Source organism: Podarcis liolepis (assembly GCF_965112155.1).
Source record: "Podarcis liolepis genome assembly, chromosome: 7".
NCBI classification, from domain to species: domain Eukaryota; kingdom Metazoa; phylum Chordata; class Lepidosauria; order Squamata; family Lacertidae; genus Podarcis; species Podarcis liolepis.
The window spans coordinates 94,255,656-94,270,883 of record NC_139561.1 but is presented as its reverse complement, the minus strand read 5'-3'; the positions used below and the strand labels follow the sequence as shown (position 1 = coordinate 94,270,883).

At 43.8% G+C, this 15,228-nt stretch overlaps 1 protein-coding gene across 1 annotated transcript; it reads right to left on the bottom strand.

Annotated features, from left to right (window-relative positions):
• Window positions 1–847: 847 nt before the first annotated feature.
• LOC310711122 (uncharacterized protein) lies at window positions 848–8,548 on the bottom strand. The gene is made up of 5 exons (XM_083512593.1): window positions 8,076–8,548; window positions 7,392–7,473; window positions 6,032–6,042; window positions 4,603–4,729; window positions 848–2,352 (listed from the first exon to the last, which is right to left on the bottom strand). The coding sequence occupies exons 1-5, from the start codon at window positions 8,487–8,489 to the stop codon at window positions 935–937; spliced, it is 2,052 nt and encodes a 683-aa protein (XP_083368719.1). The 5' UTR covers window positions 8,490–8,548; the 3' UTR covers window positions 848–934.
• Between the last annotated feature and the right edge of the window lie 6,680 nt (window positions 8,549–15,228).

Here is a 15,228-nt window from a genome sequence, read left to right as displayed (position 1 = left end):
GGGGGAAACAGTTGCTATTTGTATTTGTATTAATCCATAATATCACCTTTTAAAACACAGTTCAAACAATAAAGTTAGTTTCAGTTTTTAGCTACTTTTTGCTCCTTTTTTAAAATCAGACGGGGACAGTTAAAACAATGTATCTCTCTTATTTAGCTGGCTGTCAGCGAACGTTTTATTCAGTCAGTAAGGATTCCAAAGTGCGTCAGTCTTATTGACAGCCCGTTTCCAGGTTCAGAGCAGTGGTATTTTAGCTTCCTTCCCTCTCTCTTGCAGGTATATACGATCCAAAACTTCCCCCCCTCTTCTCCTGCTTCCAAGGGGGGAGGTTACTATTTTTTCTAATGCTGGAAATTTAGTCCTTTACAATAGACTTTCCAAGACTTTAGCTTGCAGCCTTTTTGCTTCAGTCTATCTACAAAGAAGAGCAAGGCGGACTTCCTGTTTTGAGCCTCCCCGTTTTGGTGCCAAATTGAGTATTTTTTTAAAAAAGAAATTCCAATTCACTCTACTCACGGGTAGTTGCTTTAGGATCAGATTGTCAACAGGAAAAAGTCAGCGCTCCCCGGCAAGGGCTATGCAGCTTCGCTCCGTGGAAGAAGCAGTCGATTCACAGCACCGCGCCGCTCACCCCACTTCGCTCCGGATCCCCGAAACCAGGTTTCCCCGCGAGTAGGGGAGGCGCAAAAGGTCCCCGCCGAATCCCACGTTCACAGGCTTCACCCGCCTGTGATTTTTGAAGGGTCTCCGCCTTCGCCACGGCGGTCAGACCTGGTTTTCACAGAGCAAATTCCTCCCAGTCAGAGGAATTCCGCCATTACCAAAGGTGCTAACCCGGAAGTTGGCACTGAAATAGTTTCTACCCTGTGTGAATTCTCTGATGGGAAATGAGATTGTTGCTTTGACTGAAGCTCTTTCCTCATTCCATGCACTGTTAGGGTTTCTCCCCTGTGTGGATTTTGTGATGGGCTGTGAGACTTTCGTTCCTGGTGAAGCTCTTTCCACATTCCAGACACTGATAGGGGTTTTCCCCTGTATGAATTCTTTGATGGGAAGTGAAAGTTATTTTCCAGGTGAAGCTCTTTCCACATTCCACACACTGATAGGGTTTCTCCCCTGTATGAATCCTTTGATGGGAAGTGAGCTTGGCCCTCTGACTGAAGCTCTTTCCACATTCCAGGCACTGACAGGGTTTCTCCCCTGTATGAATCCTATGATGGGAAGTGAGTTCAGAGCTTGTCCTGAAGCTTTTTCCACATTCCAAGCACTGATAGGGTTTCTCCCCTGTATGAATCCTTTGATGGGAAGTGAGATGGGCCCTCTGTTTGAAGCTCTTTCCACATTCCAAGCACTGAAAGGGTTTCTCCCCTGTATGAATTCTTTGATGTGAAGTGAAGCTGTGCTTTCTAATGAAGCTCTTTCCACATTCCATGCACTGAAAGGGTTTCTCCCCTGCATGAATCCTTTGATGAGAAGTGAGTTCGGAGCGCATCCTGAAGCTTTTTCCACACTCCAAGCAGTGATATGGTTTTTCCCTTGAATGAATTCTACGATGGGAAGTGAGATCATGGCTGCGACTGATTCTCTTTCCACAATCCAAGCAGTGATATGGTTTCTCCCCTGTATGAATTCTACGATGGGAAGTGAGATTGTACCTGTGACTGAAACTCTTTCCACACTCCAAGCAGTGATAGGGTTTCTCCCCTGTATGAATCCTTTGATGCAAAGTGAGTTCAAAGCTCGTCCTGAAGCTTTTTCCACATTCCACGCACTGATAGGGTTTCTCCCCTGTATGAATCCTTTGATGGGAAGTGAGATTGGCACTCCGAGTGAAGCTCTTTCCACATTCCACGCACTGATAGGGTTTCTCCCCTGTATGAATTCTTTGATGGGAGGTGAGAGAGGAGCTATCAGTGAATCTCTTTCCACACTCGAAGCAGTGATAGGGTTTCTCCCCTGTATGAATCCTTTGATGGGAAGTGAGCTTGGCCCTCTGATTGAAGCTCTTTCCACATTCCACGCACTGATTGGGTTTCTCCCCTGTATGAATCTTTTGATGGGAAGTGAGATTGGCACTCCGAGTGAAGCTCTTTCCACATTCCACACACTGAAAGGGTTTCTCCCCTGTATGAATCCTTTGATGGGAAGTGAGCTTGGCCCTCTGATTGAAGTTCTTTCCACATTCCAAACACTGATAGTGTTTCTTCTCAAGGGGATTTCTTTGATGGGAAATGGAATGGGAGCTCTGACTGAAGCTCTCTCCACAGTCTGAATCCTGATTTGGCTCCTCCACTGTGTGGATTTCGTTGTGGTCTCCCTTGTTCTTCATTTCCAATTCATCAGCACCTGAAACTAAGAGGCAAACGGATTAGTCTCTCGGGAAGAAGTGCAGTCCCAAATTATGGAACAATGCTAATTAATGCTTGGGAGAGGCGAAGAACTGAAGGGAGTTAGATGTTATAATGTTCCTTTTGTTCTGTAAAAATGTCTACTTTCGTTTACAAATCAAGTTGAATATTATATTTTCTAGTTTTTAAAAGTACTGCTTAACCTGGTAATGTCATTTTGTTCAAATTTAAATATGGATCTGTACTATCTTCATAAATAAAATGTGCTTTTATTATTACCGTATTTTTTGCTCTATTGGACGCACCGGACCACAGGACGTACCTTGTTTTTAGAGGGGGAAAATATTATTCCCCCCCCCCAGCCCCAAAGAGCCACGGGCAGGATTCACACAGCCTGTCCGCTTCTCCCAGAGCTTGTCGGGGCTGCGGGGGAAGCCCGGGTTCCCCCCCAGTCCCCAAGAGCAAGGAAACCAAGACAGCAAGCGGGATCCATAGCCGCGCAACCTCTCCAGCCAGGAGCTAAACCTCTCCAGCGTGGCTAAAGAAGAAGACAAGGCAGCAAGCGCGATCCATCCCGCTCGCTTTTAAGCAGCGGTTGGGGGACCATCTGCCTGGCGTTCTTTAGCTGTGATTCCTACATTGTGAGGGGGTTGGGCTAGATGACCCTTGGGTGGCCCTCCCAACTCTATACAGTCCTACAATTCTGCGGCAGGAGATCCACAGCCACTTCACACAATGCCCACTCCCAATTTTCATCGGAGAGACATGTGGCTTCAGTGTCTAGGTAGGTACCCCCCTACCTGCCACTCTTCCCCCACCCCACTTAAGCCGAGGGAATACCTGCCCAGAGAAGCTCTGAAGTGAGGCAAGGGTTAAGATCTACCTCTGGTAAATGGCTTTGTATCCCCCCTCTTTCCCTTTTCTCTTCCTCTTCTATGCTATTTCCTTCTTTAGTGTTTTGTTTAATCTGTTTTTATTGTATACCAAAATAAAAGCTGGAAAGTTTCCTTTTTTATAATATCCCCCCCTCCAAACTAAAATGTTAGATAAAAACACTGATCCAGAGGAAAAGAAGGGGGTAGAGAAAGGATGGAAAAAGAAAAAGAGGTAGAGATAGAGATAGAGAGATTTTTAAAAAGTTGGCTTCTTTAGCCTCGCACAGCCTCCCGCAGCTGGAGAGGCGCGCAAGGCTACAGAGGATGGATCGTGCTCGCTGCCCTGGCTTCCTCTTTAGCCTTGCGCAGCCTCCCCCCCTGCATTCGCTCCATAGGACGCCCAGACTTTCCCCCTTAGTTTTTAAGACGGAAAAAGTGCGTCCTATGGAGCTAAAAATACGGTATTTAAAAGGTGGCCAAAGTGGGTAAGTTCCCTGTCCAAAATTAAGATATACAGTGTTACCTCGGGTTACATACGCTTCAGGTTACAGACTCCACTAAGAGCGGCAGCAGGAGGCCCCATGAGCTAAAGTGGTGCTTCAGGTTAAGAACAGTTTCAGGTTAAGAACAGACCTCCAGAACGAATTAAGTTCTTAACCCGAAGTACCACTGTACTTAAATGTTACATTTTTGTGAGAAGTTACAGGGGACGAGGCAGGGGGCCTTCTCGATAGGGGAACCCACCCTGTGGAACGCCCTCCCATCAGATGTCAAGGTAATAACTATGCAACTTTTAGAAGAATTCTAAAGGCACCTCTGTATCGGGAAGTTTTTAATGTTTGATGTTTTATAATGTTTTTCTATTTGTTGGAAGTTGCCCAGAGTGGCTGGGGCCACCCAGTCAGATGGGCAGGGTAAAAATAATAAAATTATCATTATTGTTACTACAGGGTTCACTGCCTGAGATTCAAAAAGCCTGGCTCTGTTTTGGGATGGAGTTTGTTTGGTTCAGTCGTGGAATCTGTGCCATCTCCAATGTCAAGCGACTCTTTGGTCAACCAGAGAGAGACAGAAGCAAGAACAAAAGCAGGAAACTTGACTGAAGCTACTTCAACACCTCAAATCACTCTGAATCCTACATTTAAGAAGGCCTGGGCAGTTCAGACAGCCTGATCATGGTTTTAAACGGCAGAACTGGAGGAAGAATATTCACAGGGAAAACAATGAATAGCCATCCATCCAAGGTTTGCTGTGGGAGTGTTAACATCCCAGGTGCTGTGGGTGGCGCTGTTGAGCCCCATCGAAATATCAGAGGTTCGTCACATAGAGAGATGTCTTGAATTACAAAATAGATAGGATGATCCAATAGGGAGCCTTACCGAGAGAGTCCAAGATCCCACGATTCTCCTCCATGACTTCCTTATGGAGAGCTCTCTGGTCAGGATCCAGCAACGCCCACTCCTCGTCCGTGAAATGGACAGCTACATCTTCAAAGCACACTGGACCCTAACAGAACAGGAAAAAGGCTGTCCTCTTAGAGAACATTCACTTGGCTCTGTTGTTTTCTACAGCGGCCAGACCCCTCTCTGCCTTCCTCATCCCTCTCTCCTGCTGCAGCTTCTGCCTCGGAGTCTGGGCTGCTCTCTGCCACAGACTCCCTCTGCTCCCTGAGCCCTCTTCCCTCTCCAGCTTCAGACCCCTCCTCCTCCTCCTCCCAGTCGGCTCCCTCTTCTCTGGCTCCTCCCACCATTCCTCTGCATCCAACTGTGTCCCGCCAGTCTGCATCCAAGCAGTCCTTCCCCACAAGGCTCCTTCCCCCTACCTGATCTGGGTCCACAGCTGCTGCCTCCCCTCCACCACCATGAAAAGATGAAGGAGCAGGTCTTGGTGGCATCATTCCGTCACCTGGGAGAGACCAAGGTAAGTGGAAACCGTGAGCGCCTGCTTCTCTCAGAGGTGAAACAGTGCATCTCTCAGTACAGATGGGGCTTCGTCCAAGTCTCCCCTGCTAGCTTCCAGTTCCGCTCTGCTTTATTGGAGGCAGCGGGAGATCGTTGGCAAAGGAAAAACAAGGATGATTGAGGGTAATTCTCCTTGCAAGTTGCCCGCAGGGACAGGGGGGAACTGGCTTCACTCCCAGTTTGTCTTGGTACCAGGCTCTGGCTCCGGCATGGATTGCGGGAGGCAGGGAGGCGCTGAGTGCAAAAGCCTTCGCCTGCCGAAAACCCTCCATCGCTGCCATTAAGAAGCAGAGGTTCTCCTGTCAATCAGAGCTCAATTTGGACTAATGTACAGACATTGCTGGAAGAGATGAGATCATAAAGTGCGGAATTGAACCAGCTGCAAGGTCTTTAAGGTTTGAATTTGAGAAAAAACTTCATTTGGTGCAAAAGACAGTGGGTGGGGGGAGGGGAGCCTATGGCTTCTTTATATAAAGTTTTCTTCTCTACACTAATGAATTGGCAGCCCGCCATTGGATACTAGTTCAAAATATATATGTACAGGTGAGCAGGGATGAAACTGGACTGCAGATATGGAATATAACATCAAATGGAACTGTGTGTGTAAAAACAAAAAGGGGAAAGGGAGGGAAGCTCTATTTTGCAAAATGTTTACGATGGAAAATTAGAGGTGACTCTTCCCCATCCTGTATTATATACAGACTGAACTGATTAATGCTAAAGGACATGGAATTTAATTGAATTGGATAAATGCGCATTTATCTTCGGCCAGACAGAGGGATGTAAGGAATCTGAAAGTTGTGAGGGAGCTGATAAGGTTCATTACTGAGTCATTTGCAGTTCTTACCGATCCCTCTCCTTCCCAGGCAGAGAAGAAAAATGGCAAAAACTGATTATTTATTGGGACAGTGTGATTTTTGCAGCTGCTGTTAAAAGTTGCCAAACAACGAAACACAGGACAGAGCGATGGAGAATTTCTGAAACCACAATGGGATATTAGCTCCGTCCAAGGAATGATGGAGAACAGCAACAACCAGGAAAAGATAGACAGAACATTTTACAAGGACAGGAACAAACATCACGAACAGAAAGATTGCCACACATGGGAAGAGTAAGGATACAGCGGGAGTGCCTCACTTGTAGTGAGAGATTTTACTTTCTTGGGCTCCATGATCAGTGCAGATGGTGACAGCAGTCACGAAATTAAAAGACGCCTGCTCCTTGGGAGAAAGGCGATGGCAAACCTAGACAACATCTTAAAAAGCAGAGACATCACCTTGCCAACAAAGGTCCGTATAGTTAAAGCCATGGTTTTCCCAGTAGTGACGCATGGAAGTGAGAGCTGGACGATCAAGAAGGCTGATCGCCGAAGAAGGGATGCTTTTGAATTCTGGTGCTGGAGGAGACTCTTGAGAGTCCCATGGACTGCAAGAAGATCCAACCTCTCCATTCTGAAGGAAATCAGCCCTGAGTGCTCACTGGAAGGACAGATCCTGAAGCTGAGGCTCCAAGACTTTGGCCACCTCGTGAGAAGAGAAGACTCCCTGGAAAAGACCCTGAGGCTGGGAAAGATGGAGGGCACAAGGAGAAGGGGAGACAGAGGACGAGATGGTGGGACAGTGTTCTCGAAGCTACCAGCATGAGTTTGACCAAACTGCGGGAGGCAGTGGAAGACAGGAGGGCCTGGCGTGCTCTGGTCCAGGGGGGTCACAAAGAGGCGGACACGACTAAACAACAACAAATATTATTTGATGTTTCAATACGAATGGAAGTCATTAATACTGCAGCTGTTGTATAAAGGATTGTTATCTTGACAGGAGTGTAATTGAAATTAATAAGATTTTGGAATGCAGAAATCAATAAAATCATCAAACCATCAGTTTTAGCATGTGGGGGGGACCTACATTATATAATTTGGTATCTTAAAGATTGGTATTACTAATTGTATTGTAATTTCGCATTGTTATAATGAGGCCATTATTGAACTGTATTGTAAACTAATCAAATTTCTATCGTAAACGTCTCCCCTGCTGAGCACATTTGGACATTTGTACCAATTTCATATAATCGTTGTGCAAGAATGCATCTCCCCCCCCCGAGCTCTGAGCTCCAGGTGTCTTCCCCCAAAAGATGCAAAGAACTCACAATTAGTTTCGAAACCAAGAGAATGAGACAAAACGGGGGAGAAAACACTCCTTCCTCCTTACCCAGAGGCCTCACTCTGGCGTCCAGCGGAGTCTTCTCTGCCTCAGAAGAATCAAGACCCATTTGTGCCAAAAGATCCTTCCTCTGAAAGAGCAAGAAGGATTCAAAACAGAGAATGGGGAGAAGGGTTAGAGAAGGAATGGCAGAGGCAAGCGCTTTCGGGGGAGAGAGGTGAAAGCTGCTTCCTGCTTCTGCTAGACTGGTGTCTGGGGTTGGCTGCCAGGACCATGAAACATTGGTCCTCAAGGATCTTCACTGGCTCCCAGAACGTTTCCCAGCACAATTCAAAGCCCTAAACGCCCTCAAAGGCCCAGTATACCCAAAGGAGCGTCTCCATGAACTGAGGTCCAGTTCCGAGGGTCTTCTGCTGATTCCCTCACTGTGATAAGTGAAGTTACAGGGAGCCAGGCAGAAGACCTTCTCCACAGTGGCCCCCACCCTGGGGAATGCCCTCCCATCAGGTGATAAGGAGATAAAAAACTGTGTAACTTTTAGAAGATATCTGATGTCTTCTGATGCTTTTATATGTGCTGGAAGGCATCCAGCCACATGAGTGTCATTAATAATAATAATAAAAAAAAATAATAAGCTTTCCAAAAAAGGATGGGCCATTAGGAATTGATATGGGAATACTCTCCCTCCTCTTTGGAGCCCCTTGGGAGTATCCAGAGGAAAGTCTCTCTCACCTGCTGCTCTGCCTGCTTCCTCTCCTCTGCCTGACTCAGGAGGAAACCTTCGGCCAGGTCCACCGCCTGGGAACTGGTCTCCGCTCCGCATTCCCTCACCCAGCTCTCCATCTCCAGAGGAAGGACAGCCAGGAACTGCTCCAAGATCACCAGGTCCAACATCTCAGCTTTCGTGTGCCTTTCTGGCTTCAGCCACTGATGGTCAAGATGGTAGAGTTGGCTGCAAACCTCTCGGGGTCCTTTGGCCTCCTGGTAGAAGAACTGACTGAGCTGCTGGCTCTGCACCTCTGAGCAAAGGGTGTTCTCCTCATCCAGAATCCTCTGCACGGAGTTTTCCCAGAATTCCCCACTGCTCCCCATTTCCATGGCATGGCCTCTTCCTGCTTCAGGGCCAGCTGAGTCTTGCTCATCCATCTCTGTTCTCAGGACACCTCCAGGAGATCAGAAGGAGCCCCTTGGTCCTCTGCCAAGTTCTAATGGAAGGTGCAGAAAATCCTACGAATCAAACACATTCTTCTATTGTAAGATCAAAGCACAGCCAAGAGAAGAAGAGTGTTCCCTGAGGAAGCATGGGGAGAGGAGGAGGAGGAAGAAGTCATAACTGTGAGTGACAAGTGAGTGTAATCTGGAGCCAGGGCAACAGTGGGGGTCCCTCCCCACCCCACTTCATAGTCCAGAGCTTCACCCCAAGCCAGCCATATCTGCTTGGGTGGCTTGGTGAGCAGCAGGGCCCATGTCTAGCTCCAGCCACCGTCCCTTGGGGACTTCCTGCTCTGGATCCAAGGGGACGGTGGCAAGGCCCTCTGGGTGGAACTGCCCTGGAAGACGCCTCGGAAACTGGACTTTCCGTCAAATAAAGAATTAGGGAGGGGAAATGGCTGACATACAGATATTTATGAATAGAGAGAGAAGGGAAGCGTAATCTTCATGGTATTTCCCTCTTAATATACTTCTCCCTCATAATAATGTCTCTCTTAATATCCTTCTCCCTCATAATAATGTCCCTCTTAATATTCTTCTCCCTCATAATAATGTCTCTCTTAATATCCTTCTCCCTCATAATAATGTCCCTCTTAATATTCTTCTCCCTCATAATAATGTCCCTCTTAATATACTTCTCCCTCACAATAATGTCCCTCTTAATATACTTCTCCCTCATGTCCCTCTTAATATCCTTCTCCATCATACAGGTAGGTAGGCGTGTTGGTCTGCCATAGTCAAAATAAAAAAAATCCTTCCAGTAGCACCTTAAAGACCAACTAAATTAGTTCTTGGTATGAGCTTTCGTGTGCATGCACACTTCTTCAGATACACATGTCTCCCTCATGTCCCTCTTAATATCCTTCTCCCTCATGTCCCTCTTAATATCCTTCTCCCTCACAATAATGTCCCTCTTAATATCCTTCTCCCTCATAATAATGTCCCTCTTAATATCCTTCTCCCTCATAATAATGTCCCTCTTAATATCCTTCTCCCTCATAATAATGTCCCTCTTAATATCCTTCTCCCTCATAATAATGTCCCTCTTAATATCCTTCTCCCTTACAATTATGTCCCTCCTAATGTCCTTCTCCTTCATAATAATGTCCCTCTTAATATCCTTCTCCCTCATAATAATGTCCCTCTTAATATCCTTCTCCCTCATAATAATGTCCCTCTTAATATCCTTCTCCCTCATAATAATCTCCCTCTTAATATCCTCCTCCCTCATAATAATCTCCCTCTTAATATCCTTCTCCCTCATAATAATGTCCCTCTTAATATCCTTCTCCCTCATAATAATGTCCCTCTTAATATCCTTCTCCCTCATAATAATGTCCCTCTTAATATCCTTCTCCCTCATAATAATGTCCCTCTTAATATCCTTCTCCCTCATAATAATGTCCCTCTTAATATCCTTCTCCCTTACAATTATGTCCCTCCTAATGTCCTTCTCCTTCATAATAATGTCCCTCTTAATATCCTTCTCCCTCATAATAATGTCCCTCTTAATATACTTCTCCCTCATAATAATGACCCTCTTAATATCCTTCTCCCTCATAATAATGTCCCTCTTAATATCCTTCTCCCTCACAATTATGTCCCCCTTACTATACTTGTCCCTCATAATAATGTCCCTCTTAATATCCTTCTCCCTCATAATAATGTCCCTCTTAATACCCTTCTCCCTCATAATTATATCCCTCTTAATGTCCTTCTCCCTCACAATAATGTCCCTCTTAATACCCTTCTCCCTCATAATGATGTCCCTCTTAATGTCCTTCTCCCTCACAATTATGTCCCCCTTACTATACTTGTCCCTCATAATAATGTCCCTCTTAATATCCTTCTCCCTCATAATAATGTCCCTCTTAATACCCTTCTCCCTCATAATTATATCCCTCTTAATTTCCTTCTCCCTCACAATAATGTCCCTCTTAATATCCTTCTCCCTCATAATAATGTCCCTCTTAATATCCTTCTCCCTCACAATAATGTCCCTCTTAATATCCTTCTCCCTCACAATAATGTCCCTCTTAATATCCTTCTCCCTCATAATAATGTCCCTCTTAATATCCTTCTCCCTCACAATAATGTCTCTCTTAATATCCTTCTCCCTCACAATCATGTCCCTCTTAATGTCCTTCTCCCTCACAATCGTGTCCCTCCGAATGTCCTTCTCCCTCATAATAATGTCCCTCTTAATATACTTCTCCCTCATAATAATGTCCCTCTTAATATCCTTCTCCCTCATAATAATGTCCCTCTTAATATCCTTCTCCCTCATAATAATGTCCCTCTTAATATCCTTCTCCCTCACAATCATGTCCCTCTTAATATCCTTCTCCCTCATAATAATGTCCCTCTTAATATCCTTCTCCCTCACAATCATGTCCCTCTTAATATCCTTCTCCCTCATAATAATGTCCCTCTTAATGTCCTTCTCCCTCACAATCGTGTCCCTCCGAATGTCCTTCTCCCTCATAATAATGTCCCTCTTAATATACTTCTCCCTCATAATAATGTCCCTCTTAATATCCTTCTCCCTCATAATAATGTCCCTCTTAATATCCTTCTCCCTCATAATAATGTCCCTCTTAATATCCTTCTCCCTCATAATAATGTCCCTCTTAATATCCTTCTCCCTCATAATAATGTCCCTCTTAATATCCTTCTCCCTCACAATCATGTCCCTCTTAATATACTTCTCCCTCACAATCATGTCCCTCTTAATGTCCTTCTCCCTCACGGTCATGTCCCTCTTAATGTCCTTCTCCCTCACAATAATGTCCCTCTTAATATCCTTCTCCCTCACAATCATGTCCCTCTTAATGTCCTTCTCCCTCACAATCATGTCCCTCTTAATGTCCTTCTCCCTCACAATCACGTCCCTCTTAATGTCCTTCTCCCTCATAATAATGTCCCTCTTAATATCCTTCTCCCTCACAATAATGTCCCTCTTAATATCCTTCTCCCTCATAATAATGTCCCTCCTAATATCCTTCTCCCTCATAATAATGTCCCTCTTAATGTCCTTCTCCCTCATAATTATGTCCCTCTTAATATACTTCTCCCTCATAATAATGTCCCTCTTAATATCCTTCTCCCTCATAATAATGTCCCTCTTAATATACTTCTCCCTCACAATTATTTCCCTCTTAATATGCTTCTCCCTCATAATAATGTCCCTCTTAATATACTTTTCTCTCATAATTATGTCCCTCTTAATATCCTTCTCCCTCATAATAATGTCCCTCTTAATATCCTTCTCCCTCATAATAATGTCCCTCTTAATATCCTTCTCCCTCATAATAATGTCCCTCTTAATATCCTTCTCCCTCATAATAATGTCCCTCTTAATATCCTTCTCCCTCATAATAATGTCCCTCTTAATATCCTTCTCCCTTACAATTATGTCCCTCCTAATGTCCTTCTCCTTCATAATAATGTCCCTCTTAATATCCTTCTCCCTCATAATAATGTCCCTCTTAATATACTTCTCCCTCATAATAATGACCCTCTTAATATCCTTCTCCCTCATAATAATGTCCCTCTTAATATCCTTCTCCCTCACAATTATGTCCCCCTTACTATACTTGTCCCTCATAATAATGTCCCTCTTAATATCCTTCTCCCTCATAATAATGTCCCTCTTAATACCCTTCTCCCTCATAATTATATCCCTCTTAATGTCCTTCTCCCTCACAATAATGTCCCTCTTAATACCCTTCTCCCTCATAATGATGTCCCTCTTAATGTCCTTCTCCCTCACAATTATGTCCCCCTTACTATACTTGTCCCTCATAATAATGTCCCTCTTAATATCCTTCTCCCTCATAATAATGTCCCTCTTAATACCCTTCTCCCTCATAATTATATCCCTCTTAATTTCCTTCTCCCTCACAATAATGTCCCTCTTAATATCCTTCTCCCTCATAATAATGTCCCTCTTAATATCCTTCTCCCTCACAATAATGTCCCTCTTAATATCCTTCTCCCTCACAATAATGTCCCTCTTAATATCCTTCTCCCTCATAATAATGTCCCTCTTAATATCCTTCTCCCTCACAATAATGTCTCTCTTAATATCCTTCTCCCTCACAATCATGTCCCTCTTAATGTCCTTCTCCCTCACAATCGTGTCCCTCCGAATGTCCTTCTCCCTCATAATAATGTCCCTCTTAATATACTTCTCCCTCATAATAATGTCCCTCTTAATATCCTTCTCCCTCATAATAATGTCCCTCTTAATATCCTTCTCCCTCATAATAATGTCCCTCTTAATATCCTTCTCCCTCACAATCATGTCCCTCTTAATATCCTTCTCCCTCATAATAATGTCCCTCTTAATATCCTTCTCCCTCACAATCATGTCCCTCTTAATATCCTTCTCCCTCATAATAATGTCCCTCTTAATGTCCTTCTCCCTCACAATCGTGTCCCTCCGAATGTCCTTCTCCCTCATAATAATGTCCCTCTTAATATACTTCTCCCTCATAATAATGTCCCTCTTAATATCCTTCTCCCTCATAATAATGTCCCTCTTAATATCCTTCTCCCTCATAATAATGTCCCTCTTAATATCCTTCTCCCTCATAATAATGTCCCTCTTAATATCCTTCTCCCTCACAATCATGTCCCTCTTAATATACTTCTCCCTCACAATCATGTCCCTCTTAATGTCCTTCTCCCTCACGGTCATGTCCCTCTTAATGTCCTTCTCCCTCACAATAATGTCCCTCTTAATATCCTTCTCCCTCACAATCATGTCCCTCTTAATGTCCTTCTCCCTCACAATCATGTCCCTCTTAATGTCCTTCTCCCTCACAATCACGTCCCTCTTAATGTCCTTCTCCCTCATAATAATGTCCCTCTTAATATCCTTCTCCCTCACAATAATGTCCCTCTTAATATCCTTCTCCCTCATAATAATGTCCCTCCTAATATCCTTCTCCCTCATAATAATGTCCCTCTTAATGTCCTTCTCCCTCATAATTATGTCCCTCTTAATATACTTCTCCCTCATAATAATGTCCCTCTTAATATCCTTCTCCCTCATAATAATGTCCCTCTTAATATACTTCTCCCTCACAATTATTTCCCTCTTAATATGCTTCTCCCTCATAATAATGTCCCTCTTAATATACTTTTCTCTCATAATTATGTCCCTCTTAATATCCTTCTCCCTCACAATCATGTCCCTCTTAATATACTTCTCCCTCACAATTATTTCCCTCTTAATATGCTTCTCCCTCATAATAATGTCCCTCTTACTATACTTTTCTCTCATAATAATGTCCCTCTTAATACCCTTCTCCCTCACAATTATGTCCCTCCTAATATCCTTCTCCCTCATAATTATGTCCCTCTTAATATCCTTCTCCCTCATAATCATGTCCCTCTTAATATCCTTCTCCCTCATAATAATGTCCCTCTTAATATACTTCTCCCTCATAATAATGTCTCTCTTAATATCCTTCTCCCTCACAATCATGTCCCTCTTAATATCCTTCTCCCTCATAATTATGTCCCTCTTAATATCCTTCTCCCTCATAATAATGTCCCTCTTAATATCCTTCTCCCTCACAATCATGTCCCTCTTAATATCCTTCTCCCTCATAATCATGTCCCTCTTAATATCCTTCTCCCTCATAATAATGTCCCTCTTAATATCCTTCTCCCTCATAATCATGTCCCTCTTAATATCCTTCTCCCTCATAATCATGTCCCTCTTAATATCCTTCTCCCTCATAATCATGTCCCTCTTAATATCCTTCTCCCTCATAATAATGTCCCTCTTAATATCCTTCTCCCTCACAATAATGTCCCTCTTAATATCCTTCTCCCTCACAATCATGTCCCTCTTAATATCCTTCTCCCTCATAATAATGTCCCCCTTAATGTCCTTCTCCCTCACAATAATGTCCCTCTTAATATCCTTCTCCCTCATAATAATGTCCCTCTTAATATCCTTCTCCCTCACAATTATGTCCCTCTTAATATCCTTCTCCCTCACAATCATGTCCCTCTTAATATCCTTCTCCCTCATAATAATGTCCCCCTTAATGTCCTTCTCCCTCACAATAATGTCCCTCTTAATATCCTTCTCCCTCACAATAATGTCCCTCTTAATATACTTCTCCCTCACAATCATGTCCCTCTTAATATCCTTCTCCCTCATAATCATGTCCCTCTTAATATCCTTCTCCCTCATAATAATGTCCCTCTTAATATCCTTCTCCCTCATAATCATGTCCCTCTTAATATCCTTCTCCCTCATAATCATGTCCCTCTTAATATCCTTCTCCCTCATAATCATGTCCCTCTTAATATCCTTCTCCCTCATAATAATGTCCCTCTTAATATCCTTCTCCCTCACAATAATGTCCCTCTTAATATCCTTCTCCCTCACAATCATGTCCCTCTTAATATCCTTCTCCCTCATAATAATGTCCCCCTTAATGTCCTTCTCCCTCACAATAATGTCCCTCTTAATATCCTTCTCCCTCATAATAATGTCCCTCTTAATATCCTTCTCCCTCACAATTATGTCCCTCTTAATATACTTCTCCCTCACAATCATGTACCTCTTAATATACTTCTCCCTCATAATAATTTCCCTCTTAATATACTTCTCCCTCACAATTATGTCCCTCTTAACATCCTTCTCCCT